The sequence below is a fragment of the Myxine glutinosa genome, chromosome 5 (genome assembly GCF_964187855.1).
Source record: "Myxine glutinosa chromosome 5, kmMyxGlut1.1, whole genome shotgun sequence".
In the NCBI taxonomy this organism is placed as follows: Eukaryota; Metazoa; Chordata; class Myxini; order Myxiniformes; family Myxinidae; genus Myxine; species Myxine glutinosa.
The window spans coordinates 116,632,356-116,658,646 of NC_136265.1; the positions used below are offsets into that span (position 1 = coordinate 116,632,356).

General features: G+C 48.0%; 1 protein-coding gene across 1 annotated transcript in view; it reads right to left on the reverse strand.

Moving 5' to 3' along the window:
- LOC137427200 (uncharacterized) overlaps positions 1–26,291 on the reverse strand; it is a 165,467-nt gene that overhangs the window by 62,349 nt on the left and 76,827 nt on the right. The window contains exon 8 of the mRNA XM_068116460.2: positions 23,194–25,437. Coding sequence (XP_067972561.2) covers positions 23,194–25,437 — 2,244 coding nt within the window. The remainder of the gene's footprint in view (positions 1–23,193; positions 25,438–26,291) is intronic.

The window sequence follows — 26,291 nt, forward strand, 5'->3', positions numbered from 1 at the left end:
ACAGACAGACAGACAGAATCATCTACGGCTATTATAATATAGATACTAGCAGAAGTACCTGGCATTGCCGAGGGGGGGGGGGGGGAGGGGAACGGGGGGGAGGGGAGAAGAGGGGGAGGGCAGAAGAGGGGGAGGGGGAGAGGGGAGAAGAGGGGGGAGGGGGAGAGGGGAGAAGAGGGGGAAGGGGAGAGGGGAGAAGAGGGGGAGGGGGAGAGGGGAGAAGAGGGGGAGGGGGAGAGGGGAGAAGAGGGGGGGGATGGATGGGAAGGGGGAGGGATGGGAGGGGGAGGGGGAGGGGGAGGGATGGGAGGGGGAGGGATGGGAGTGGGATGGGGGTGGGAGGGGGGAGGGGAGGGGGGTGGAGGGGGGAGGGGGGAGGGGAGGGGGGAAGAGGGAGGGGGAGGGGAAGGGGGAGGGGGAGGGGGGAGGGGGAGGGGGAGGGGGAGGGGGGAGGGGGAGGGGGAGGGGGAGGGGGAGGGGGGAGGGGGGAGGGGGAGGGGGGAGGGGGAGGGGGAGGGGGAGGGGGAGGGGGAGGGGAGGGGGAGGGGGGAGGGGGAGGGGGAGGGGGAGGGGGAGGGGGGAGGGGGAGGGGGAGGGGGAGGGGGGAGGGGGAGGGGGAGGGGGAGGGGGAGGGGGAGGGGGGGGAGGGGGAGGGGGAGGGGGGAGGGGGAGGAGGAGGGGGAGGGGGAGGGGGGAAGAGGGAGGGGAGGGGGAGGGGGAGGGGAGAAGGGGAGGGGGAGGGGGGAGGGGGAGGAGGAGGGGGAGGGGGAGGGGGGAAGAGGGAGGGGAGGGGGAGGGGGAGGGGAGAAGGGGAGGGGGAGGGGAGAAGGGGAGGGGGGAGGGGGAGGGGAGAAGGGGAGGGGGGAGGGGAGGGGAGAGGGGGGAGGGGGGAGGGGAGGGGAGAAGAGGAGGGGGTAGGGTGGAGGGGGGAGTGGAGGGGGAGGGGGGAGGGGAGGGGGAGGGGGGAGTCAAGTCAGAAGTCATTGTCGTCAATTGAATGTCGCATTTATTTTTTATTCCCTGTCAAATGGCATTGGTCCCGCATTCTGAACCCGGAAGTCGGAAGTCATTGTCGTCAAATAAATGTTTCACTCTCTGTCACATGCCGTTGGTCCCATGTCAATCGGATGAAGTTGAAAAATTAACGTTACGAAGTTTCTCTGGGACGTACTGATTCCGAATATGAAGTTGAAAGATTAACGTTCCGAAATACGCTGATGACGTCATAATTTTAAAACGCGACGTTTTTTAAATTTTAAGGTGTGCTGTAGTTGCTCTGAGACGTACTGATTCCGAATATTCCTTTGGTTTTGCTCTGCGATGAGTAGTTCTCGAGTTATAAGAGGACAAACAAACAAACAAACATCCTGTTGTGGATATGAGAATGGTTTTTTTTGTTGTTGTTGTGTAAATTGTTGTAAAAATATCGCCCTCCTTACTCCAGTTTTGTATAAAGGTCAAAGTGCGTCCCGTAATTAGTTCATAAGCACTCACGTTAGCCAATAATAGATTTCCCCCTTGTTGACAGTTATTTCCTTATTCTGTGTATTAGGTTAAGGCTATGTCGTCCATTAATTGATACTCCATTGCACCGAAGTCAAATAAGCTAGGTCCTCTTTCGTTTTCATCACAGCGGTGCGAGTGGTTTTCCATCGCCGCAAGACTCCATCAGCCACGAGGTCATCTCGGAGCAGGAGGTGGGAGGAGTCGGCCCAGCGCCGGGGACAAGGCGTGGCCTAGCCAACGCCTCCTCTAAGGGCGGGGTCGGTGAGCCTCGCGACCAATCAGGGCCGAGGCGAGCTCACCGATGGGCGTGTCCTAGCGGCCGGCGTCTTGATCGCCAGGCACGCTATAAAGTGCGTGCGCATGCGTCAGGACGGTGGTTAGTCGTGGTTGTCGGTGGTGAGGAGTTGGTTGGTGGTTGGTGGCAAAAAGTACAGTTGTTGTTGAAGGAGGAAGGGTTGATGAAGAAAGAGTGGCGTGGGAGGAGGACGAGTTGAGTGTGGCGTTAAGTGGCAATAAAAGTGGAGCTGAAGAGCCCGGAGTCCAGCACGAAGCGCCCATCCGCTCGCGGTGAATAATACGCGCCGCTGCACACGAAGGCTTTCCCGCCAAGAACGCGAGTCGACTCCTGGAGCGGGACCTCGACGCCTGCAGTGGCCTGGGCCTTCCCATTCCTCCTTCCAGCCAATCCACTCTGCAATTCTCCGCGTGAGTCTGTCTTTGTTTGTTCTGTCCCTGGGTAAAGTAAGACTGTTTAGATAAGCTAGCAATTTTCACTGTGTCTTCTTGATTCCTTCTGTCTTTATTTTATTATCCTTCCTTCTCCTTGGTTACTTTTGGTTGTAAATAGAAATAAATTATATTTGTATTTCTTACCCTTTGTCTTTCTTTCTTCTTTACATCCTTCGTTTTAGTCTTTTCCCCATTGAATATCTGTGGCGCGATTTGGCCAACGTTCAGGAATCGGGTTAGTCTGGGTAACTGTTCGGGCGCGGCGGCCATCCGCTCGGCAAACAACATCCTCGCGGCGGTCCCGTAACAATACTTTACTGCTTTATATAGATATATATATATATATACACACAACAAACAGGCATTTTAAGGCCATTTTCCCTGCAAGAGCTGTATACATATATATATACATATACATATACATATATATATATATATATATATATATATATATATATATATATACACAAAGAATTAAGTTAAGCACCCCCCCCGTTTTTTTACAACCTCGCACATTACAAGTTTGTTGTCGTCAAAACAGTGTAATATACCCATGATATTGCTATATTTTCTGGAGAAGTGATATTATGGTCACATAAAAACATAACAATCATGCCGTTTTCAATATTTTATTCTGAATAATTTAAGGTGAAATTTTTTGGGAATTTTAGGCATATTTTCACCTCAATTTAAGTATGGAGCTATAGGTCCATCACGGACAGTGTGGATGACGTTTATGTTTTCTAACGTACAGTCATTGTTCTGAGAAGACCTCTAGCGATCTTTGCGTCAATAACGTGTGTAGGACCCACGTGATTGGATCACTGACTCAACCAATCACTTTTTTTCACTTTGATCACTCAATTTCATCAATGGATAATTGCTAATGTCATACCAATCATTATTTGATCTCACGTACCTTAGAATATATGCCAATGTATACATATACACAAAGAATATATATTAGGGGGTGCTTACCTTAATTCGTTGTGTAGGGGTGCTTAACTTAATTCTTTGTGTATATATATATATATATATACGTATATATATATATATATATATATATTGTTGCGGATATGGGATTTGGCCTCCATCCATATCCGCTTGTAAATATTCCCCTATTTCCCCAATACTCCCCAACTATCCCCAATCCCCCATTCCCTAGTCCCATTGTCTGTAAACAACACTCTGTAGCCCCGACCTTCCCCTTTTTCCCCCATTAAATGTCGTACCCAGGTTCACCGCATCTCACGTAGACAACTATAGGACATCTTGCTAGTTATTCTTAGTCTATGTCAGTTAAGGACTCGTTTCCATTAATTCTGACTCTTCATTGCACCAGAATGTGATTGTATGGCACCATTAGTAAGTTTAGGACCTCCCAATACCTCCCCGCATCTCTTCCTCATGGAACAACAACACCAACAACAACAACAGCGGGGGCGGCGCGGCGGCGGCGCGGGGAGTGTGCGTCCTCACTCCGGCTTGGTTAGCCGCCATTGACCATCTGCTCCGACGGGGTTACCACGCAGGGGCTCACTGTCAGCTCCTCGTCAAGGGCGGAGCCCGGTAACCCCCCGCACCCAATAAGAAGCGGCGGACCGATTCCATCTGGGGCGGAGCTAACGAGCCGAGGGCGTGTCACTCCCCGCTGGACATGCGCAGGAAGACGGAGGTGACGTCAGATGCGCCTGAGCTTGAAGAGAAACGGACGCCACCTCCAGCGCGACGATACCTACCCGCATCTCTGGACCGGACCGGGTCGATTCTGCCCCTGAGCCAAGGTGCACCTTGAGCCATCGACTGCCTGCCCTTCCTTGCCATCAATCCCTGTGTGAGTCAGTCTTGTCCCGTTTGTCTGTGGTCTGTCGGGGCTAAGATAAGACCGTGTCTAAGTGCCCATCTTTCTGTGCTGTACCTCTTGCCGTGTAATCTAAACGTTCTGCATAACCAATATTATATCCTCCTCCGGAGGTCTTGAGAACTGTACCCCTGGTGTCGTGTCATTTAACCCAGCCGTTGTGTCCTTTCCTTCATTGATTTAACATAGCGCGATTCGGCCAACGTTCGAGTGTAATCGGGTAACTTGTGCGAACACGGCGGCCATTCCGCTCGGTCAAGCAACATCTAAGTCGTGTCCGTAACAATTGGTTGTCAGGAGTTGGATTCGGACCTGGGACTAAATTTGTTAGGCCCAAATTTTGGAACACCAATTGTACTATTAGAGTAACAATTGGTGTCGGGAAGTGGAATCGGTCCCGGAGCGCGTTTCACGCGCTCGAAATTATAACGGCGAAATTTGATTGTGTTTTACAAAAAAAAATAAAAACCCGAATTTTGAAAGTCGCGCTATGGCAGATCAAGACGGCTGGGTTCCGGTAGAGGAGAGTGAGGCAGGGTCGATCCAGGACCAAATTGAGGGACATGAGGAGAGCGAAGCAGTGAGGGTAGCAGGGTCGCAAAATGGCGTCGTCGCGCACGAGGTTACGGGCGCGCAAAATGGCGCCTCGCACATGGCCACGGCGACCGCGCCCGCGACCGTGGTAGCGCCACCGGTGGATTTGAACCTTTTTTTAATGCAAATGAAGGCCCTTATGGACAAGAATAATGAAGAAATGGAAAACAGAATAATGGGGGCAATGAGGGACGAAGCGAGGGCTCAGAGTGAGCAATTGGGGGTATTGGGAAACCAAATGGGGGTAATGGGAAACCGGATGGATGCTCAGGGTGAGCGATTGGAGGGCCAAATGGGGGTAATGAGGGACGAAGCGAGGGGTACCGGTGAGGGATTAGACAAGAAATTAGAGGGGTTAGACAATGGGATAGAAGGGGTGAAACATGGGTTAATGGGGGTGGAAAATAGAATGGCTGCCCAGGAGAATCAGATAGAGGGAGTGAAAAATTGGTTAGAGGGGTTAGAAAACAGTATGGAAGGCAAATTGAGGGACATGAGGGACCAAGCGGAAAGGGAAGTTAAACAAATGGGGCAGCAGATAGAGGGGGTTAGAATGGGGGTAGAAACTAAACTGGATGCTCACAGGGAGGAAATGGAGCAGATGAGGGTGGCATCTGGGCAGGAGATGCAAGTGATGGGAGAAGAGATCAGAAGAGGTGTGAGTGAGGAGGTCAGAGGAGTGCGCGAGGAGGTGAGGCACTGTAAGGAGCACATGGAGAAGGAGGTGAGAAAGGGGACTGTAAAGTTACAAGGGGGCATAGAGGACCTGACGCAGGAAGTAGAACAACTGACAGAGGGACAAAAAGAACTAACGGACCAGGTAAAGAAGAACACAGCGGTAATAGGAGGGTTAAAAGCGACACAAAATGACCTAAAAAATGACTTGGTAGCGACGAAGAGGGAATGTCAGATGGTACGTGAGGGACTGACAACGAGGTTGGACGAGGTGATAGAGGTAATGGAGACGAAGGACCGGCAGGTGAGGACGCACATGGAAACGGTCAAGGTAGCCTTAGAGGACGAGCTTGAGGAGACGTACCGGGACATAAAAGAGGTGAAGCAGAAATTAGAAGAAGTGGAAGAAGGGGTGAGCGAAATTAAGAAGCGACGGAGAGGGGATAAGAAAGAGATAAAAGAGGAGATAAAAGAATTGGTCCAAAGTCTGTGTTCGGATCGTGATGATGTGCTCATTAACCGGATGAGGGATTCGCAGGTGATGGAGGAGAAGCGAAGAGGAAGAGGACCCGGTGTAAGTGGTGACCAATATGGTCGTGCGTATGATGCGCCAGGTGATTTAATGAGCTTGGGGGTCGAGATGGACCCGGGTGTTCGTGAGAGGCCGTTGGTGAAGTGTGCGACAGGTCTGGTGTGCGAAAAAGGAGGTGTGCGAGAATGTCCGACCATGGGGTGTGTGAGGAAAAAGTGCACGCCGAGGAGTGAGTGTGCCGTCAAGAGTGAGTTGGTCGAAGCGCGTGTGCGCGGGGGTACATGGAAGCGCGGTGTGGTGAGTGTTACAGAGGATGTAACGAGAAAAGGCACACCTGTGGTGAGGGTTACAGAGGATGTAACGGGAGAGCGTGCGCGAGAAAGGTGTGTAACGGACGGGTGCATGAGGAAAGAGTGCGCTGTCAAGAGTGGTGGTGAGAGGAGTGAAAGTGACAAGGAGCGTGAGTTGGTTGTGACAGGTGAGCGAGGATGTACACCTGGAATGGAAGGATGCACACCTGGAATGGTAGAGCGTGAGTGGGAATGCACGCTGGAATTGGTAGTGAGGCACGTGGTTGGGTGTGCGAGTGAGAGCACACCTGTGATTGTCACAGAGGAGGTGACCGAGGAGGGGGCGCGAAGAGGTGTGTTGGTGAGGTGTGCGAGCGGCGAATGTGTGCCAAGGTGTTCGGTGGTCAGGTGTGTCACCAAGTCGGTGAGCGGAATGAGTGTACCGAGGTGTGTAAGAAAAGGTACGACGAGGAGCATGGAAACGGCTGCACGTATGAGCAAGAAAGGGGTAGCGTATGCTTGTAAGCATGCAGGTGAAGCATCGACGGTGACCGGGTTAGAGGTTAGAACGACTTATAGCCGAATCGGGCCCTCGGTGCGTGCCGGGCCTCGCTTTGAACGGCCGCGTCCGTGCTCCACTAGGCGGATCTGGCAGCCCGATAGGAAGGGTCGTCATGGCGACCACTTTTTGTTGAGGCATTCCGGCAGGTCGAGATCGGGCCATGGGATGGCTCCGTGCCGAGATGGTGCGTGGGATCTCGGCCCGGGTAAACCTCCTTCCCTGCACCGAATGCCGGACGTATCCAGCCGCTGGCACCAACAACCCGCATTCATGGCTTGGCTGTACGAAGCCGGGCTGTTGACGTGAATTGGCGCACCGAGAGGCATTAGTAAGTAGACTGTAATGACGAGGATAGTGTTTTGGCCCCGAAATTAGAAAAAAACGAAATTTGATGATTGGCAAAGGATTGGCAGTAGTGATTGGCAGATGATGGGTAGTGATTGGCAAATTTTTGATTTGTTGAAATTTGATGTGCAAAATTGGTAGTGGGAGATGCCCGATGTGGTGGGATGGCCAATCCACCATCCCTCACAAAGTGGGGCAAATGCGCTATAGTTTATGGGGTTGATGGCAGTGAAAACTAGCCCGGGTGGGTTAGGTTATATTGATAGGGATCTAGCGAAGATGACATTAGGTAACGTTAAGGTTAGTTAGTGACAATGATACCTGTAGTGGGGACGCAGGTAGATTAGGGTGGATTATAATGACGAGGGAGCGCAATAGTTTAAAGGGACGACTGGGAAGCGCAAGTTTCGGAGGGGAGTAGTTAGATGAGATGATGCTGTGTGAGAACTGGACAGGTGTATGGAGCAGTGTATGAGTAGTGAGTGTTGTGGATCAGCGCGAATGCGCTTGGGGAGAGAAGGGTGCAGGTGGCACCAGGTGTGAGAGCACAGGTGTGCAACAACAGGTATGGAGAATGGTTGTGTGAAATACATGGTGTGTGGAATACATGGAGTATTGGAATGAGTGGTGTGGAGAGAGTTGGAGTAAGTGGTACGGAGTGGTGTGCATGGTGCGAATGGGGGAAGAGTGGACCCCCATCACGGATACCCGGGGCGGGTAGTGTAAGTGTTAGGTAGAGGGTATAGGTAAATTGTGGTTGGATATTGGCATTTGTGGTGCGGTTGCAGAATGGTATTGTGGATGGGTGCATTAGTGTTCTGGAATTGGCTGGGCGTGTAGCCTGTTAGTGTGTGTAGTTGGTTTGGGCACTCCACCACTGTGAGGATGTCGGCCAGGTGAGGCCGCAGGTGGGCTCTGGGAGCCGGTAGAGTTGTGGATGGGGCCCGAGGATCCGGAGGACGGACCCGGGTAGCCCAGTGCCAGAGAGGGCACCGAGTGGGGAGAGCGCCAGAGGGCCTTCCCCAGGTAGTTAGGTTAGGGTAAGGAGCAGGTAAGCTCGGAGGCAACTGCAGTGGTGGAGGTGTGCAGGTGGGTAGACCTGCTGGGAGAGCTACACGTCGCAGCCCAGAAATTGTGCGAGGGCACCGAGTGATGAATCGGGGGAGTGAGACCCCAAATTGAAAAGCACCACAGTTTGGTCAATGGGAATTGGTTTTTAGAACCCATAGTGTAAGAGGGCCAATGGTTTTGCAGGAGAAAGACCCCGGGTAATGTAAAGTTGTTAAAGTCATTTAGGAAATAGTTAGGATTGATGAACCTGTCGCACCATACGCAGCCACTTACCTGAGGTGATGATGATGACTCCACACCTGTGTTTTCTTTGTTCTGTGTTGCAGGAAATGAGAATTGCTGTGAGGATTTGTGAGACGCATCACGACGTGGATGAGACATTGGGGTGATTCCATCTCTCCCTCCTTAGGAGGGACTGATGATGAATTGGTGATGGCAAATTTTGATGTTGAGTTGGAGATGGCAAATTTTGATGAGAGTTGGAAATAGCAAATTTGATTGGTTAGGAGGGAGAGAAGACGAATTTGGTTTATGGGAGGAACGGGGAAGACAGTAGGGACGTTTGTTGATGTGTAAAGTAGATGTTTATGGGTAGTGTTGTGTTTTGTGGATACAGTAAGGGGTAAGGGAGGGGCAATGTAGGTTACCTGGTGGGGGGGGGGGGGGCGTACGGTAGGAACGTACCTGTCTCACCTGGTTCCCATGTGCCCCCAGTGTGCATCATCTTGTATTGCGTGCACTTTTGCGCCCTTACCACCTTACTCACTTGTCTTCTTCTTTTGTCTCCCACCTCCGAGGATCTGGCTTTGGGGCAGAGAGAGAGGAGAGAGAGGTGCTGGCTCCGCAGTTGTGGACCTGCACTTTCGCCGCTTGCTGCCGGGATCGATACACCATATGGACCGCAATTTTTGTGGCCGCCCACCATGGACCGCAGTCTTTTGTGGGCAAGCACCACCCGTTGATGGACCTATGGGTCAACGTGGCACCTATGCCATACAGGTGAACCACTAATAGTTGGCCCCTGACGGCCACAATTTAGAAATGGACGCGGTTGGCGCCTTTCTTTATTTTTAAAGAAGCCAGAAGGCCAAGTACACCACATGAAGGCAAGACCAGCGGCAGAACATCGGCCGGCTGCGACACCACCGGTGACGTTGAACATTTTATTGGTGCACCGGATGGTGCTGACTGTGTTATGGGGTGGTGCTTTTGGTGCTTGAACGGGGTGCTCTGAACATTATTAAAGGCCGTAGGGCCACAGAGCACTCGTGGGTTGGTGTATCGATGCTGGCATGCGTGCTCTCTCTATGCATAACATCTGCATGTGTTCCTCCAAAAACAGGTCCTGGATCGTAGTGTAAATATCAGTGTAGTCTTGTATAAATGATGCTCCCTACCGGCTGTATGTTTAGTTTGAGGATTCTTTCCGCGATTCGGTTATCCTGTGGGTGTGTTTCTGTGAGGAGAAGGGTGCAACATCGCAGGGGGACATATTTACTCATTTGTGAACATCTGTAAAACTGTCGCACTCAGGGTTGAGTTAATAGTAGAGGGAACTACATCTGAGTGCCACACTAAAGTAGGTAAAAGTTTATCGGGTCGGGACGCCCCGAGGTAGAGAAGGGTGCAATGTTGCGGATATGGGATTTGGCCTCCATCCATATCCGCTTGTAAATATTCCCCTATTTCCCCAATACTCCCCAACTATCCCCAATCCCCCATTCCCTAGTCCCATTGTCTGTAAACAACACTCTGTAGCCCCGACCTTCCCCTTTTTCCCCCATTAAATGTCGTACCCAGGTTCACCGCATCTCACGTAGACAACTATAGGACATCTTGCTAGTTATTCTTAGTCTATGTCAGTTAAGGACTCGTTTCCATTAATTCTGACTCTTCGTTGCACCAGAATGTGATTGTATGGCACCATTAGTAAGTTTAGGACCTCCCAATACCTCCCCGCATCTCTTCCTCATGGAACAACAACACCAACAACAACAACAGCGGGGGCGGCGCGGCGGCGGCGCGGGGAGTGTGCGTCCTCACTCCGGCTTGGTTAGCCGCCATTGACCATGTGCTCCGACGGGGTTACCACGCAGGGGCTCAATGTCAGCTCTTCGTCAAGGGCGGAGCCCGGTAACCCCCCGCACCCAATAAGAAGCGGCGGACCGATTCCATCTGGGGCGGAGCTAATGAGCCGAGGGCGTGTCACTCCCCGCTGGACATGCGCAGGAAGACGGAGGTGACGTCAGATGCGCCTGAGCTTGAAGAGAAACGGACGCCACCTCCAGCGCGACGATACCTACCCGCATCTCTGGACCGGACCGGGTCGATTCTGCCCCTGAGCCAAGGTGCACCTTGAGCCATCGACTGCCTGCCCTTCCTTGCCATCAATCCCTGTGTGAGTCAGTCTTGTCCCGTTTGTCTGTGGTCTGTCGGGGCTAAGATAAGACCGTGTCGAAGTGCCCATCTTTCTGTGCTGTACCTCTTGCCGTGTAATCTAAACGTTCTGCATAACCAATATTATATCCTCCTCCGGAGGTCTTGAGAACTGTACCCCTGGTGTCGTGTCATTTAACCCAGCCGTTGTGTCCTTTCCTTCATTGATTTAGCATAGCGCGATTCGGCCAACGTTCGAGTGTAATCGGGTAACTTGTGCGAACACGGCGGCCATTCCGCTCGGTCAAGCAACATCTAAGTCGTGTCCGTAACAAAATATATATATATATATATATATGTCACTTTGCGATTTCATACCATCAGTGGTGAACCGCCATTAAGGTATCCCATCCAGCTGTGCTGTACCTTAATGGGAGCGATAAGTGCCATCTGCCACATGGCACATTACCTCTGGTATCCACTCATTATATGGAATCCCCTGGATGCAGCCGGGAGCAAACCAATCCAAATATATGTGCAGTTCTCCAGCTTTCAATGAGCGCAAGTAATGACGTCACTGCCATATATATATATGACTCCATGGTAAGATCTCCAACCTTTAATTGAACAAACAATGACTCAACGTTTCGATTAACAACATGTGATGAAGCCACATGCCTCCTTTAATCTTCCTCAAGAGTGATAAAATAATCTCAACATCCCCTTATATGCAAAGTGGGCGGGGTATATGCAAAGTGGGGTGGGCAAAGCTGGACAGCCAATGAAACCGTATCACACCGCTCTCGTGAACGGAGACGTTACTGACCAAATTCAAAAATCAACCGCATATTAACGGTTCAAAATAATCCTGTAAGCAATGCTGGATTATAACTCAAGTGTCTGGAAAATCAGGAACAATCATTACATTTAATTAAAAGTTAAACTTGTAAACAATTAAATTGTAAATTAAATTAAAACTGTAAATATATTAAAGCAAAATTTTTTAAGATAAAATAAAATTGCCATAATATCGAGATCATCACATGTGGCCCTATGCGGTAAAGGGGAAGCGGAGGGGGGGGGGGGTTTGGGAGAGGGGTGGTTTGGAGTGAGGGGGGGAGGGGGGGAGGGGGAGGGGGCAAATTGTCCGAATAAAAACCTTGTGTGACATTATGTGGACTCGTTGTTCAAAGTACGGAATGCCTGCTTCGTTTACACAAGAGTGGGTCAAACGCTACCGGTAAGTCAAGTACCTCTTGTCGGTCAAACCGGGAGGTGTGTTCCTCCAAATCCTCCATCACCAACTAAGAAGGAGGAACGCAGGTTAAACTCAATGCTTGCCAGATTAAAAGCGAATGGAAGACTATCAGCTGCGGCGTACAAACGTCTGTACAGCAGTAAGGGCGTGGCTCCCAGGGCCTACGGGCTACCGAAAGTGCACAAAGAGGGATTTCCGCTACGGTTAATCGTTTCTTGTATTAATGGTCCGTCATATGCTCTATCCAAGTTTTTGGCAAATATTTTGAAGCATTTGGTGGGGACATCAGAGCGAACCGTGCACAATAGCACAGCATTTGCTGAAAGAGTGAAGCAGCTCACCATCGAAGCACACGAGACCATGGTTTCGTTTGATGTTGTGTCTTTATTTACCAACGTGTCCATAGCCCTGGCGATTGAGGTGGCAAACCGGCGTTTGATGGAAGATGATCGATGGAAAGAGACTGCGGGAGCTTTAAGCCCGATGGACGTCTGTGACATACTTTCTACCTGCCTCTCTTCCACCTACTTTGTATTTAATGAGGTATATTACAAGCAGGTTTATGGCACCGCGATGGGTTCCCCGGTATCGGCTGTGATTGCCAACATGGTGATGGAGGATTTGGAGGAACGCACCATTCCAGCCCTGTTAGTGCAACCACGTGTTTGGTTCCGGTATGTGGATGACACATTTGTCATCTGTCACTCTGATGAGGTGGGCATCATCCATGAGACCATAAATAAAACTTTTTCCTCCATTAATTTCACCATTGAAGAGGAGAAAAATGGAGCCCTTCCCTTCCTGGATACACTCGTCGCAAGGGATCCCAAAGGAGCCTTAAAGGTAACGGTGTACAGAAAACCAACACACACTGATCGCTACCTTGATTTCAATTCTTGCCATCCAATGGAACACAAAAGATCGGTGGTGCACACCTTCTCAAAAAGAGCACGTGATTTACCATCTACCTTTGAAGACAAGATGAGTGAGGTGGACCATCTTCAAAATGTTTTAAGGGCAAATGGTTATCCTGACAGCTTGCTACCCAACAGGAAAACGATATGGGCTTCCCCACACAACAGGCTGAGACCGAGAGAACAACCAAAGGGTTTGTGTGTTCTCCCTTTTGTACCGGGGGTTTCACAGAGGGTCGGCAGAATTTTGAAATCGGCAGGAGTGAGGGTTAGTTTCACACCAGTTTTCACCCTTTGCCAAGCCCTTATGAGGGTCAAGGACAAGCTTCCGAGGAAGGATAGGTCAGGGGTGGTATACGTAGTGCCCTGTGGTTGTGGAGCTGAGTATGTGGGTGAAACCGGGAGGACCTTAGGTCAACGTATTGCTGAACACCAAAAAGCATTTGAATGTAATTATCCCAGCAGATCTGCTATTGCCAAACACGGCCTTAAGGAAGGCCACACACCTTTATGGGATAGGGTTAATATTTCGGGTTCCACACCCAACAGAACCAGAAGACGTGTTTTGGAGGCTTGGCACACAGAAGAAACTGTTACCTCGATCACACAAGAGGTAGTTGACTTACAGGTAGCGTTTGACCCACTCTTGTGTAAACGAAGCAGGCATTCCGTACTTTGAACAACGAGTCCACATAATATGTCACACAAGGTTTTTATTCGGACAATTTGCCCCCTCCCCCTCCCTCCAAACCACCCCTCTCCCAAACCCCCACCCTCCGCTTCCACCCCCACTCTGGTCCCCCCCCCCCCCCCCAATTTATGCCCCCCTATAACCCCCCTCCTTCCCGCATTCCCCTTTACCGCATAGGGCCACATGTGATGATCTTGATATTATAGAAATTGTATTTTATCTTAAATAATTTTGCTTTAATATATTTACAGTTTTAATTTAAATTACAATTTCATTGTTTACAAGTTTAACTTTTAATTAAGTGTAATGATTGTTCCTGATTTTCTAAACACTTGAGTTATAATCCAGCATTGCTTACAGGATTATTTTGAACCGTTAATATGCGGTTGATTTTTGAATTTGGTCAGTAACGTCTCCGTTCACGAGAGCAGTGTGATACGGTTTCATTGGCTGTCCAGCTTTGCCCACCCCACTTTGCATATACCCCACCCACTTTGCATATGAGGGGATGTTGAGATGATTTTATCACTCGAGGAAGATTAACGGAGGCGTGTGGCTTTGTCACATGTTGTTAATCGAAACGTTGTCATTGTTTGTTCAATTAAAGGTTGCAGATCTTACCATGGAGTCATTTGGATTTACTCCCAACCGCAAATCTTTGCGTGTATATATGTGTGTATGTATGTATGTATGTATGTATGTATGTGTGTGTGTGTGTGTGTGTGTGTGTGTGTGTATGTATGTATGTATGTATGTATGTATGTATGTATGTATGTATGTATGTATGTATATGTATATACAGTGGAACCTTGACTTACGAGTTTAATTCGTTCTGTGACCGAGCTCGTAACTCAATTTGCTCGTTTCTCAAATCAAATTTCCCCATTAAAATGCATTGAAATGCTATTAATCCGTTCCACCCCGCCAAAAACCACACCAATTTTATTTTAAATATGCAGTATATATAAAAATATCTCGCGCTTTATATTTCACCTGTATGCAGCATACAAGTTGGCAGGATGGCCTGGACTGGAGGTACGCACACTTGACTCTAAACTGTACAGCCTGGGTTTGAATCCCGACCCAGCTATAACCTGTCATGTCGGTGTTTCACAGGCAGGGTGATTCATCAATGTGTGTACCGCTAAACTGGGCACCCCGTTTGCGTCCCATTAGTTGTTGGATGTTAAGAATCTCACCGTGTTTTCCACAAAGAGAAGGCGAGCTATCGCCGGCACTCTGAACAAGTTGTGGCCTGGCATGCTCTTCTCCTCTGCCGTTATATACGTCCTCCTCGGCATCTTTTTCCAGAAGAGCCCTGTCTCGTCACAGTTGAAGATTTGCTGGGGGATGTATCGTTCGGCTTCTATCAGTTCGGCAAAAGTTATAATAAAATCTTCAGCTGCCTTCACATCTGCCTCACCAAGTCGACAACACGCACACCTCGCTCATGTTTTTCGACGATTGCGTGTTTTATATCCAAGCACATCATCCTCTTCTTCTTCTCAGTACCCGCCCTTGGCACTCAATTACTTAGGACCCATGGTTAAAACTAAGAAATTTTCCAAAATAACCAACATGCAAAAACAAAACAGCAGCGATATACGGCAGATATGCTTGCACGGCAAGATAACCACGTGACCGGAACCCACCTGGTGGCGGCTGGCGTAAGCTCCAAAATAACCAACATGCAAAAACAAAACAGCAGCGATATACGGCAGATATGCTTGCACGGCAAGATAACCACGTGACCGGAACCCACCTGGTGGCGGCTGGCGTAAGCTCCAAAATAACCAACATGCAAAAACAAAACAGCAGCGATATACGGCAGATATGCTTGCACGGCAAGATAACCACGTGACCGGAACCCACCTGGTGGCGGCTGGCGTAAGCTCCAAAATAACCAACATGCAAAAACAAAACAGCAGCGATATACGGCAGATATGCTTGCATGGCAAGATAACCACGTGACCGGAACCCACCTGGTGGCGGCTGGCGTAAGCTCGTAACTCAGATCTCGGCTCGCATCTCAAAGCAATAAACCGCCCGAGCGACGGCTCGTATCTCGGAAAACTCGTAAGTTGGTGCACTCGTAAGTCAAGGTTCCACTGTATATGTATATGTATATATATATATATATATATATATATATATAGATATATATATATAGATATATATATATATATATATATATATATATATATAAAAATATATATATATAGATATATATATATATATATATATATATATATATAAATATATATATATAGATATATATATATATATATATATATATATATATATATATATAGATATATATATATATATATAGATATATATATATATATATATATATATATAGATATATATATATATAATATATATACACACAGTGAAACCTTGACTTACGAGTGCACCAACTTACGAGTTTTCCGAGATACGAGCCGTCGCTTGGGCGGTTTATTGCTTTGAGATGCGAGCTGAGATCTGAGTTACGAGCTTACGCCACCCGCCACCAGGTGGGTTCCGGTCACGTGGTTATCTTGCCGTGCAAGCATCTCTGCCGTATATCGCTGCTGCTTTGTTTTCGCATTTTGGTTATTTTGGAGCTTACGCCACCCGCCACCAGGTGGGTTCCGGTCACGTGGTTATCTTGCCGTGCAAGCATCTCTGCCGTATATCGCTGCTGCTTTGTTTTCGCATTTTGGTTATTTTGGAAAATTTCTTAGTTTTAACCATGGGTCCTAAGAAATTGAGTGCCAAGGGCAGTACTGAGAAGAAGAAGAGGATGATGTGCTTGGATATAAAACACGCAATCGTCGAAAAACATGAGCGAGGTGTGCGTGTTGTCGACTTGGTGAGGCGGATGTGAAGGCAGCTGAAGATTTTATTATAACTTTTGCCGAACTGATAGAAGCCGAACGATACATCCCCCAGCAAATCTTCAACTGTGACGAGACAGGGCTCTTCTGGAAAAAGATGCCGAGGAGGACGTATATAACGGCAGAGAAGAGCATGCCAGGCCACAACTTGTTCAGAGTGCCGGCGATAGCTCGCCTTCTCTTTGTGGAAAACACGGTGAGATCCTTAACATCCAACAACTAATGGGACGCAAACGGGGCGCCCAGTTTAGCGGTACACACATTGATGAATCACCCTGCCTGTGAAACACCGACATGACAGGTTATAGCTGGGTCAGGATTCAAACCCAGGCTGGACAGTTTAGAGTCAAGTGTGCGTACCTCCAGTCCAGGCCATCCTGCCAACTTGTATGCTGCATACAGGTGAAATATAAAGCGCGAGATATTTTTATATATACTGTATATTTAAAAAAAAATTGGTGTGGTTTTTGGCGGGCTGGAACGGATTAATAGCATTTCAATGCATTTTAATGGGGAAATTTAATTTGAGAAACGAGCAAATTGAGTTACGAGCTCAGTCACAGAACGAATTAAACTCGTAAGTCAAGGTTTCACTATATATATATATATATATATGTTTTCCTATGTAACTTTACCCTGAGGTAATTTTACCAAAAATCCCCGAAATTTCACGGGTCCAGCCCTATTGAGTGCCTGCGGCCTCTCAAGTCCCTTCACAGAGTCGGGCTAGTCACCGAAGTCCTAGACCAAAGCGTCACCTCCGACCCAAAGGGTCTTATGGAGGCTTCAGCCCGGCCACTCTGTCAACAGACAGAGATTTATTCATTGGTCCCCATTGGCTAAACATCAAGCAGAGCCGCCAATCCAGATTTCGGGCTTATTAACCCTCGTCAGGACGGCATACTGCAAAAAATCTAACCAATGAGGACCAAAATCGTCTATTAAGATGATCAAGGCACCTCCTAGCTTTGGGTCGGAGGTGACGCTTTGGTCTAGGACTTCGGTCCACAGGAGATCGGGACAGCGCTCGTCACGCTGTATTGTTCGTTGATTATTATCCCCGCCGATCGCACCGCACCCCCTGGTTTTGGTTTGCACTGGTGGGAACGATGGTCTGTGTGGCAGACAGGCTGTTGGTTCCTTGCGGGTTATGCGGTATTTACCGTGTGAGACATAATTCGTGGCTGGTGCTCACCATTAAAGCTAGGAGGTGCCTTGATCATATATATATATACACACATGCAAAAACTCACCCCCAAATATATATATATATGTTACGTGCTCCTCCCCAAACCCCGGTCACGGTGTACCTCCGAGCCCCGAAAGGAGTCACGGCAGAAAGAAGTGCTATTATGTGTGCCAATGACCAATGGTGAAACCACACCAATCAGTTGTTACCAAAAACCAAGTTTTGTATTAGTATCGCACAATAATAACAGCACACGTACAATATACTTCAATTGCACAACAAAATACCATATAATTCCTATGATGGTACCACCAGTTTCTTAACTCGATAACTCACAGTGCTCCACGTGAGCGAAATGTAACACCCCCAAAGTCACTGTCCCGGCACCAGGCCAAAGTCGATCCACGCTCCGGTGATCACAAGAAAAAGGTCGTATCGAGACCAGAACCCCGGACGGCTGACAGTCAACGCTGCCGAAGAGCCGCTGGGTGGGTGTCGGGCCGACGTCGGTCAGGCAAAAGTTCACCCAAAAGGTGACGAGGAATTCACACCTTCAGTTCACCAGACAAGGATGCGGATATGAACGAGCAGCGGCTCCCAAGCGGAAAACCACGAATTCCCAGGCGAAATCCACGACACACACGCGAACCAGGTTAACGGCTGGTGCGCGATGAAAAGGCTGGCGCGAGGTGAAATGGCGGACGGGCCCGTAATGGAGGCGTACCTGCTCTCCAACAATGATTCACTTTCAGAACCCACATCAAAACCCGTCACACAGGTTTATCTGCCACAGCGACACTGTCACAGGAATCCCTTTCCCAGAGAAACCAATTTTCGCTCGTGACCAATGCTCACCAACGTCCACTCGACACCTCGAAGCAAATCGGCCTTTCTCTTCCCGATCTCACTTGCTCCGCTTCAGCCTCCTCTTCTTCTTCTTTCGGTTTCTCCTGATCCATTTCGTTTTTCTTTTAAAACACTAATTGTTTTACCTTTGAAGACAGTTATCTCCATTTCACTCAAACTATAGCAATAATAGTACACGGAACTAAAAATGCTTCCAGTGGATGAAAACCACAAAGATGGAAGTGACAAATCCGTAACACTCCCCACCCTCAAGAAAGTTTGAACATAGTGAAAACTTTCTTTTCATGCAAAAACCCTTTTTAACAAACAAAAGTAAAACTCACCCCCAAATGATCAACTCATGTGAGCAACAATAATTACTCTTCCCCAGAAGAAAGCAACAACACTTTCAAACAAGCTACAGGAATTTTCAAAGTTAGTTCACTCTGGATAAAGTATCAGCAACGACATTGTCCCTGCCCTTTACATGCTCAATTTCCAAGTTGAACTCCTGCAAAGACAAACTCCATCTCATCAACCTCTGATTTTTATTTTTCATTTTTTGAATGAAGGTTAAGGGGTTGTGATCAGTGAAGACTTTTATAGGAAAGGTAGTAGTTCCCAGATACACCTCATAATGCTGAAGCGCAAGCAGGAGAGCAAGGGTCTCTTTTTCCACAGTGGCATAATTTGCCTGATGTTTGTTAAACTTTTTGGAATAGTAGCACACCGGGTGATCCACGCCATCCTCATCTTCCTGTAATAGAACTGCCCCAGCCCCCACATCACTTGCATCAATGGCCAACTTGAAAGGTTCTTGAAAATCCGGCGCTGCTAGGCCAGGAGAGCTCATTAATATCACTTTGACGTGGGCAAAGGCAGCCTGGCATTTGTCATTCCAAACAAACTTGGTCTCTTTCCTCAGCAAATTCGTTAAAGGGGCTACCACATCAGAAAAATTCCTGCAGAACCGCCGGTACCAACCAGCCATACCCAATAATCTCATAAGCTCCTTCTTCCCTTTTGGAACTTGGAAGCGATCAATGGCTTCTATCGTGGCTGTCACCGGTTGCACCTGACCCTGACCTACTACATGGCCTAGGAACACCACCTGTGCTTTTACAAACTCACTCTTAGATAAGTTGATGGTCAACCCTGCCTCGGTCAGTTTCTTGAAAAATGCATGAATTTGTTTAATATGATCTTCCATGGTCATGGTGTGGATGATGACATCATCCAGATAAGCCTCCACCCCCTCAAGGTCTGCAATAAGCTTATTAATCAGCCGTTGAAATGTAGCAGGCCCATTTTTCAATCCAATGGGAAGAACCTTGTACTGATACAACCCATTTGGTGTGACTAAAGCGGAGATTTCCTTGGCTCTATCAGTAAGAGGAATCTGCCAATACCCTTTCAGCAAGTCAAACATAGTTACAAATTTAGCTGGGCCTATTCTATCAATACAGTCATCAATCCTCGGGATGGGATATGAGTCGGTCTTGGTCACTGCATTACCCCGTTTTAAATCCGCACAACACCGAAAACTGCCATCGGGTTTTGGAACCAACACACATGGTGAGCACAGCTGTAAGGACGAAGGACGGGAACAGTGGTGAGTTTGAGGTGAAGGTGGGAGTGCATCAGGGGTCGGTACTAAGTCCACTACTATTTGTAGCTGTGATGGAGGTGCTGGCTCAGAACGTAAAGGAGGGTTTACCGTGGGAGTTGTTGTATGCAGATGATCTGGTGTTGATTGCGGAAAGTATGGATGGACTGAAGGAAAAGACGAACAAGTGGAAGGAATGTATGGAGACAAAAGGTCTGAAGGTGAATATAGGAAAGACGAAGGTGATGGCAAGTGGTAAAGCATGTGGTGAGGTGGAAAGAACTGGGAAGTGGCCATGTGCTGTGTGCAGGAAGGGTGTCGGAGTGAACTCCATTCAATGTACAATGTGCGCTGAGTGGGTTCATCAAAAATGTAGTGGTCTGAGAGGGTCATTAACCAGTGTGGCAGCTACATTCAAATGTAAGGTGTGCACAGAGGGAACTGCAGATGGAGGAAATGTTGAGTTGGATCTTGGAGACGGCGTGAAGCTGGAAGGTGTGAAATCATTTTGATACCTCGGAGACATGCTGAATGGAGAAGGTGGATCAGACTCGGCAACGGTTGCAAGAGTGAGATGTGCATGAAATAGGTTCCGGGAACTGAGTGGCGTGCTGATGAGGAGGGGAGTGTCGTTGAAGCTGTGGGGAAGGGTGTATGCTGCATGTGTGAGAATTGTTATGATTTATGGGAGCGAGACATGGGTAATAAACGTAGAGCAGCAACGAAGGCTGGAAAGGGTGGAAATGCGAATGGTTCGGTGGATGTGCAGAGTATCGTTGAGAGAGAGGAAGACAAATGATGAATTGCGAAAGATGATGGGAATAGAGCCGGTGATTGATGCTGTGAAGAGGAACAGGTTGAGATGGTTTGGTCATGTGTTGAGGAAGGATGAAAGTGACTGGTTGAGAAGAGTGATGGAAATGAATGTAGAAGGAAGTAGAGGACGGGGAAGACTGAGAAAGACTTGGCTAAAGATGGTGGAAGAAGAAATGCGGGCAAGGGGGTTAACAAGGAGAGATGCAGAAAATAGGGCAAAATGGAGAAGATCGTCATGGGGACCGCAAGGCTAACCCCCGCTCTAGCAGGGAAAATGGCCTTAAAATGCATGTTGTTGTTGTTGTTGTACACATGGTGAGCTCCATTCACTGCTGCTTGGTTCGATGATGTCGTTCTCCAACATATACTGAACCTCCTTCCGAAGATAATCTATCTTCACAGGGTTCATCCGATAAGGGTGTTGTTTCACCGGAGTGGCTTCCCCCACCTCAATATCATGATATACCAAGTCAGTACGACCAGGTACATCTGTGAACAAATGTGCAAACTCAAAAATTAGGCTGGATAGTTGTCCTTATTGTTCCCTCGTCAAATTACCTAATTTCTTATCTAAATTACTCAACACCTCCGTGTTCGTCAATCTGGAACAAGCCTGGTCATCAATGTTATCAAACTTCACACCGGCCTCAACCTCTGGATTCTCTTGCACCCCGACTACAGGCACGACAGGTGAGACAGGAACCATTTTTTCCACAGGCTTCCTCTCATAATATTTCATCAGTCGGTTGACATTACACAGCTGCCGCTTTTTCCGAGCAGGTCGTGCTAAATAGAGGGAGAGGGGGAAGCCAAAAAGTTCAATCTTGGCTTCATCAGACCACAGAATCTTGTTTCTCACAGTCCGAGTCCTTTAGGTGCTTTTTTGCAAACTCCAAGCGGGCTTTCATGTGTCTTTCACTGAGGAGAGGCTTCCATCTGGCCACTCTGCCATAAAGCCCAGATCGGTGGAGTGTTGCAGTGATGGTTGTCCTTCTGGATGTTTCTCCCATCTCCACACAGGATCTCTGGAGCTCAGACAGTGACCATCGGGTTCTTGGTCACCTCTCTTACCAAGGCCCTTCTCCCCCGATTGCTCAGTTTGGCCGGGCGGCCAGCTCTAGGAAGAGTCCTGGTTGTTCCAAACTTCTTCCATTTAAGAATTATGGAGGCCACTGCACTCTTGGGAACCTTCAATGCAGCAGATATTTTTTTGTAGGCTACCCCAGATCTGTGCCTCGGCACAATCCTGTCTCTGAGCTCTGCAGGCAGTTCCATCGACCTCATGGCCTGTTTTTTGCTCTGATATGCATTGTCAACTGTGAGACCTTATATAGACAGGTGTGTCCCTCATTATGGGGTATTGAGTGTAGATTGATGAGGGAAAAATTGAATTTAAATGATTTCAGCATAAGACTGCAACATAACAAAATGTGAAAAAGTGAAAGGGTCTGAATACTTTCTGAATGCACTGTATCTGTGGCTTGCCAGCTTCAGGGTCATAGGTCAGGAAGTGGGACCAAGAAGCCATCTTCAAGACCTGGACCAGCCGAACCCCGAACAGTATTATGAAGGCTATTTGAGTTATACAGTCTTGAGGTATATAATTCAACCTAAATAAACGTTAATAAAGGGTTTAAAGGCATATAAATAAATAAATTCTGGGTTTTACCGCCATTTTCCCAGTGTCTATTACACCACCTTATCAAACACATTATATCCATTATTTGGGCCTGTCGTTTGTGTCATTTATGACGTCCGTAAAAACTAAGTTTCCTGTCTGGAATGATTCTCAATTTGTCTAACTGCCGGGCAGACAGGCAAAAAAATTTTTTAATCTCACTCCTCTCTGTGCATGTGTGGTCGGGACAAAATCAGTGCCAATATACGGTAAAACGGCAAACTTGCCTTCCTGTTCATGTTTCGATTTGAGTTCAAACTATAATTCAATTTAAATAGGTTGTTCCTTGATCATAAACAACAACATGCATTTTAAGGCCATTTTCCCTGCTCGAGGGGGTTAACCTTGCGGTCCCCATGACAATCTTCTCCATTTTGCCCTATTTTCTACATTTCTCCTTGTTAACCACCCACTTGCCCACATTACTTCTTCTACCACCTTTAGCCAAGTATTTCTCGGTCTTCCCCATCCTCTACCTCCTTCTACATTCATTTCCATCACTCTTCTCAACCAGTCACTTTCATCCTTCCTCAACACATGACCAAACCATCTCATTTCCTCGATCATAAACACAAATATAAACTTGACAGACTTAACAGACAGACTTAACAGAGACAGACAGACGGATGGACATGACACAGTTGCTTAACCCCGCTTTTCGTTTTGCGTGTGCAGGGTGAAAAACAAGAAAATAAATAATTTAACCCAAAATATTAGAACCCTGTGCTACATAGTTTGGAGCAGGGTTCCGCAGCACCTCATAAACACTCACCTGCATGATTGCTGGCCACTGGGCTTCCCAGTCATGTATGCACCCTGTTGTTGGTTCTCGATCTTTGTAGTGTCGTCCACGGCCTCGACCCCTACGGCCCCGGGGCTGCCTCTGGGATTCAGATCTCTCAATGTCGGGTGAGGGGTTCATCAGAATAGTCGAAATATCAGAATTTTGTGCAGGAAGAGTAGGCTTGGGTGGATTCTTGATACTTTCCATGATGCTTTGTGATAGGGAACTTGAAGGTGAGCCATGAAGTGCCTCAGGCACAACGTGCCTGGAGCGCACCAATGGAAGGCCCTGTCTTCCATGCATAGTTTCCAGATGCCTATGGAGGCTCTGGGGCCAGTTAAATGTACTAAAGCAGCTGTCAATGCCACAAAATAGCTTCTTAAGTGGCTTCTGAAGCTTCTTTGATTTTCTTATTTGTGCTATTGGAGTCTTTGGAGTCCTTGAAGTGTTAGTCAGAGACCGTATTTTGCCTCTAGTGCTTGGAGGATGACCTCGTAAGCTAGGTCGCCCACGAGGTCTCTGTGGCGATGGAGGTGAAGAGGTCTCGGTCCCTTCACTAGTCTCACCAGGCACATGAACCTCATAATGGCTGGCTTCGTGCCGATAAAGTAACTGCTTCCGCCCAAATATTTCGCCACATCCTGGGAAAGCACATTGGCCACAGTACTTGAAATGAGCAGCAGTGTGTCTCACCAATTCCTCATTGGACTCAAAGCGAAGACTGCAATCCATTTGCGGGCATCCATAAGGTGCTGGACCAGAGTGCGAGATGAATAGGTGATCATGAAGATGCACTGTGCTCCCAAACTTGCGTCGACAGTAACGACAACAGCGCCGGCGCCCAGCTTGCAGTGCATCCATGGCCAGCTGCACATTCGTATTTGTCGCATGTACAGTACGTACATGTGCCACCAGGGTCTTGAACATTTTGAATGCTTTATCGCATTGTAATGATGGACAGGGGTGTCGCCGAAGGAAACCATCACACCCGATTGTTGGACCGAAATAATCCACAAGCACCTCTGTGGCTGTCACATTGATACCGTTAACGCGCTGGCGGTCAGGTGGAAAGAATGCATCAGATGAGTCATCCACATCCGAGGTACCGTCATCGCTGAACGTGACAAAATCTGCACCGTAGAGCTGGTTCTTCTTTACCTTTCGGTGCAATGATGGTCGGGCTAGTTGTGGTGATCCACTTGAGCTAGAAGGATCACTCTCGCTGCTTCCATCAGATTCTCGATGAAATGGCACTGCCAATGAAGGAGTCCAGTCTTTGTCCTTGGGGTTTTTACGAGGTCTCTCAAATAGTCTGTGTATCATGTGAGAAGATTTTGTTTGCTTTTCTTGTGCTGTCCTTGACAATGCAGCCTTCCGTGCACGTCGAAGGTGAAGTCGTACATGCCAAGTGGCTTCCTCGATGTTTGAAAACCTCTTTGGACAGAGTGGGCAGCCTGGTTGACCAGTGACAAAATGCTTCCTGGCATGCCGTACTATTCGAACTGAGCCTACGTCTCTTCGGCAAAGTCGGCAACGGTGCTTAATACGAACAGAATTAATTTGAGGCCGATTAATCAATGACTGCTGCATGTGTTGTTTTGAAGCAGCAATACCAGTCCCCCCTTGATGGTGTTGATGTTGCGCATTGATCGTGTAGCCAGGCATCAAGTTGGTGGCAGCAAGAGCCTCACGCCAAGATATCCTGCCATCATCCGACGGCATTTTAACATCACCTTGATCCTTTTTCTCCTTGTCTTCCTCTTCTTCCTGCTCCTCGACTCCAGGCGAGGTTCGTTCCTCTTTGGCAGAGTCCCCTTCTGCCGGAACTAGCTTTGCGGTTTCCTCACTGGGGAGCATATTTAGACACTGCTGCCTGAGGGAGGTCCAGTCCCACAGCTCAGGGTCGAACGGCCAACGGGCTTTGAGAAGAAGAAGCAACTCACAGCGCATAGATGGTGGAAGGCTGCCACTGCATGTGGGCTTCGCTTCTGAGTTGCAGCTCGCCTGCTCCAGCGCTCGATAAGTAATGACCGAAACATCTTCAAAGAAATGTGTTAAGAGGCACGCTCGCCCCACTTCAGCATCATCAGGCATCAGGCAAGCAAGGGTCAGGCACAATGACACCATAGCAGAGACAGGCTCCTCCGTCGCACTTTCACAACCATCTTCGGCTTGTAGACGAAGGCCACGGATACAAAGCTGAACACAAGTTTCAAGACCATCTGAAGGCATCTGAACAACAGGGGGGGAAACAAAGAATATAAAAGTCCTTCAGAGATGTCCCAATTTCTGCAGAGTGAAGTCACTGAGTTTTTTTTTTATGAAAAAATATGTATTATAGGAAAATAAAAATTCATCAAGAGACAAGGACATGCTCCAAATATGTATACATGAATGGACCTTACCGTTAACCACAAATATTGATCAATGGCAAATAAATTGCTAAAATGTCGAATTTGCCTGATATCAAATTGGACAAGTTGTACGAATCATGCAACATTACAATACCATCAGCTGCAGCACAAAAAGTCAATCTAGCCAGTAGTGGATGGGCCTTTCCTTCCTTCTCCACAACTCACCTGCAAAATCCCTCCTCCTCTGCCCTCCCTTCCACTCCACTTTCTTCTCTTAACACGAATATACCCCTTCTCTGCATCCTCAGGTTGTTCCTTTGTACATCACAGGTTTTAATGTTACATCCTGTGGCTTGATACACAGTTAAGTAATTTTCTCAATTTTCTAGGAGTTTTTAGGACTTCGACAAGTTTTTTTTAATGATATTCCCCACACTCGTAAATGCTTGAAATACCGACTTCTTTCCTGGAAGTCCTTGCAGTGTCCATGTGTGTTCTACCTCTCCCACCCCCCCGCCCCCCTTCCCATGCCCCTTCCCCCCAAGCCCTCTCCCGATGTCCCTGTTCTCTGCTGTTATACTTGTGTACTCCCCTCCCTCTCCCCATCTTGTCTCCCGCTCCCTTTATCTTGTGTTTTATGTGTCAGTTTGTTTTTATGTGATTAATGTTAGCTCTTACATGAGCCTCGATATTGTGCACAAGAAAAAAAAAAGAAAAAAAGAGGACAACACT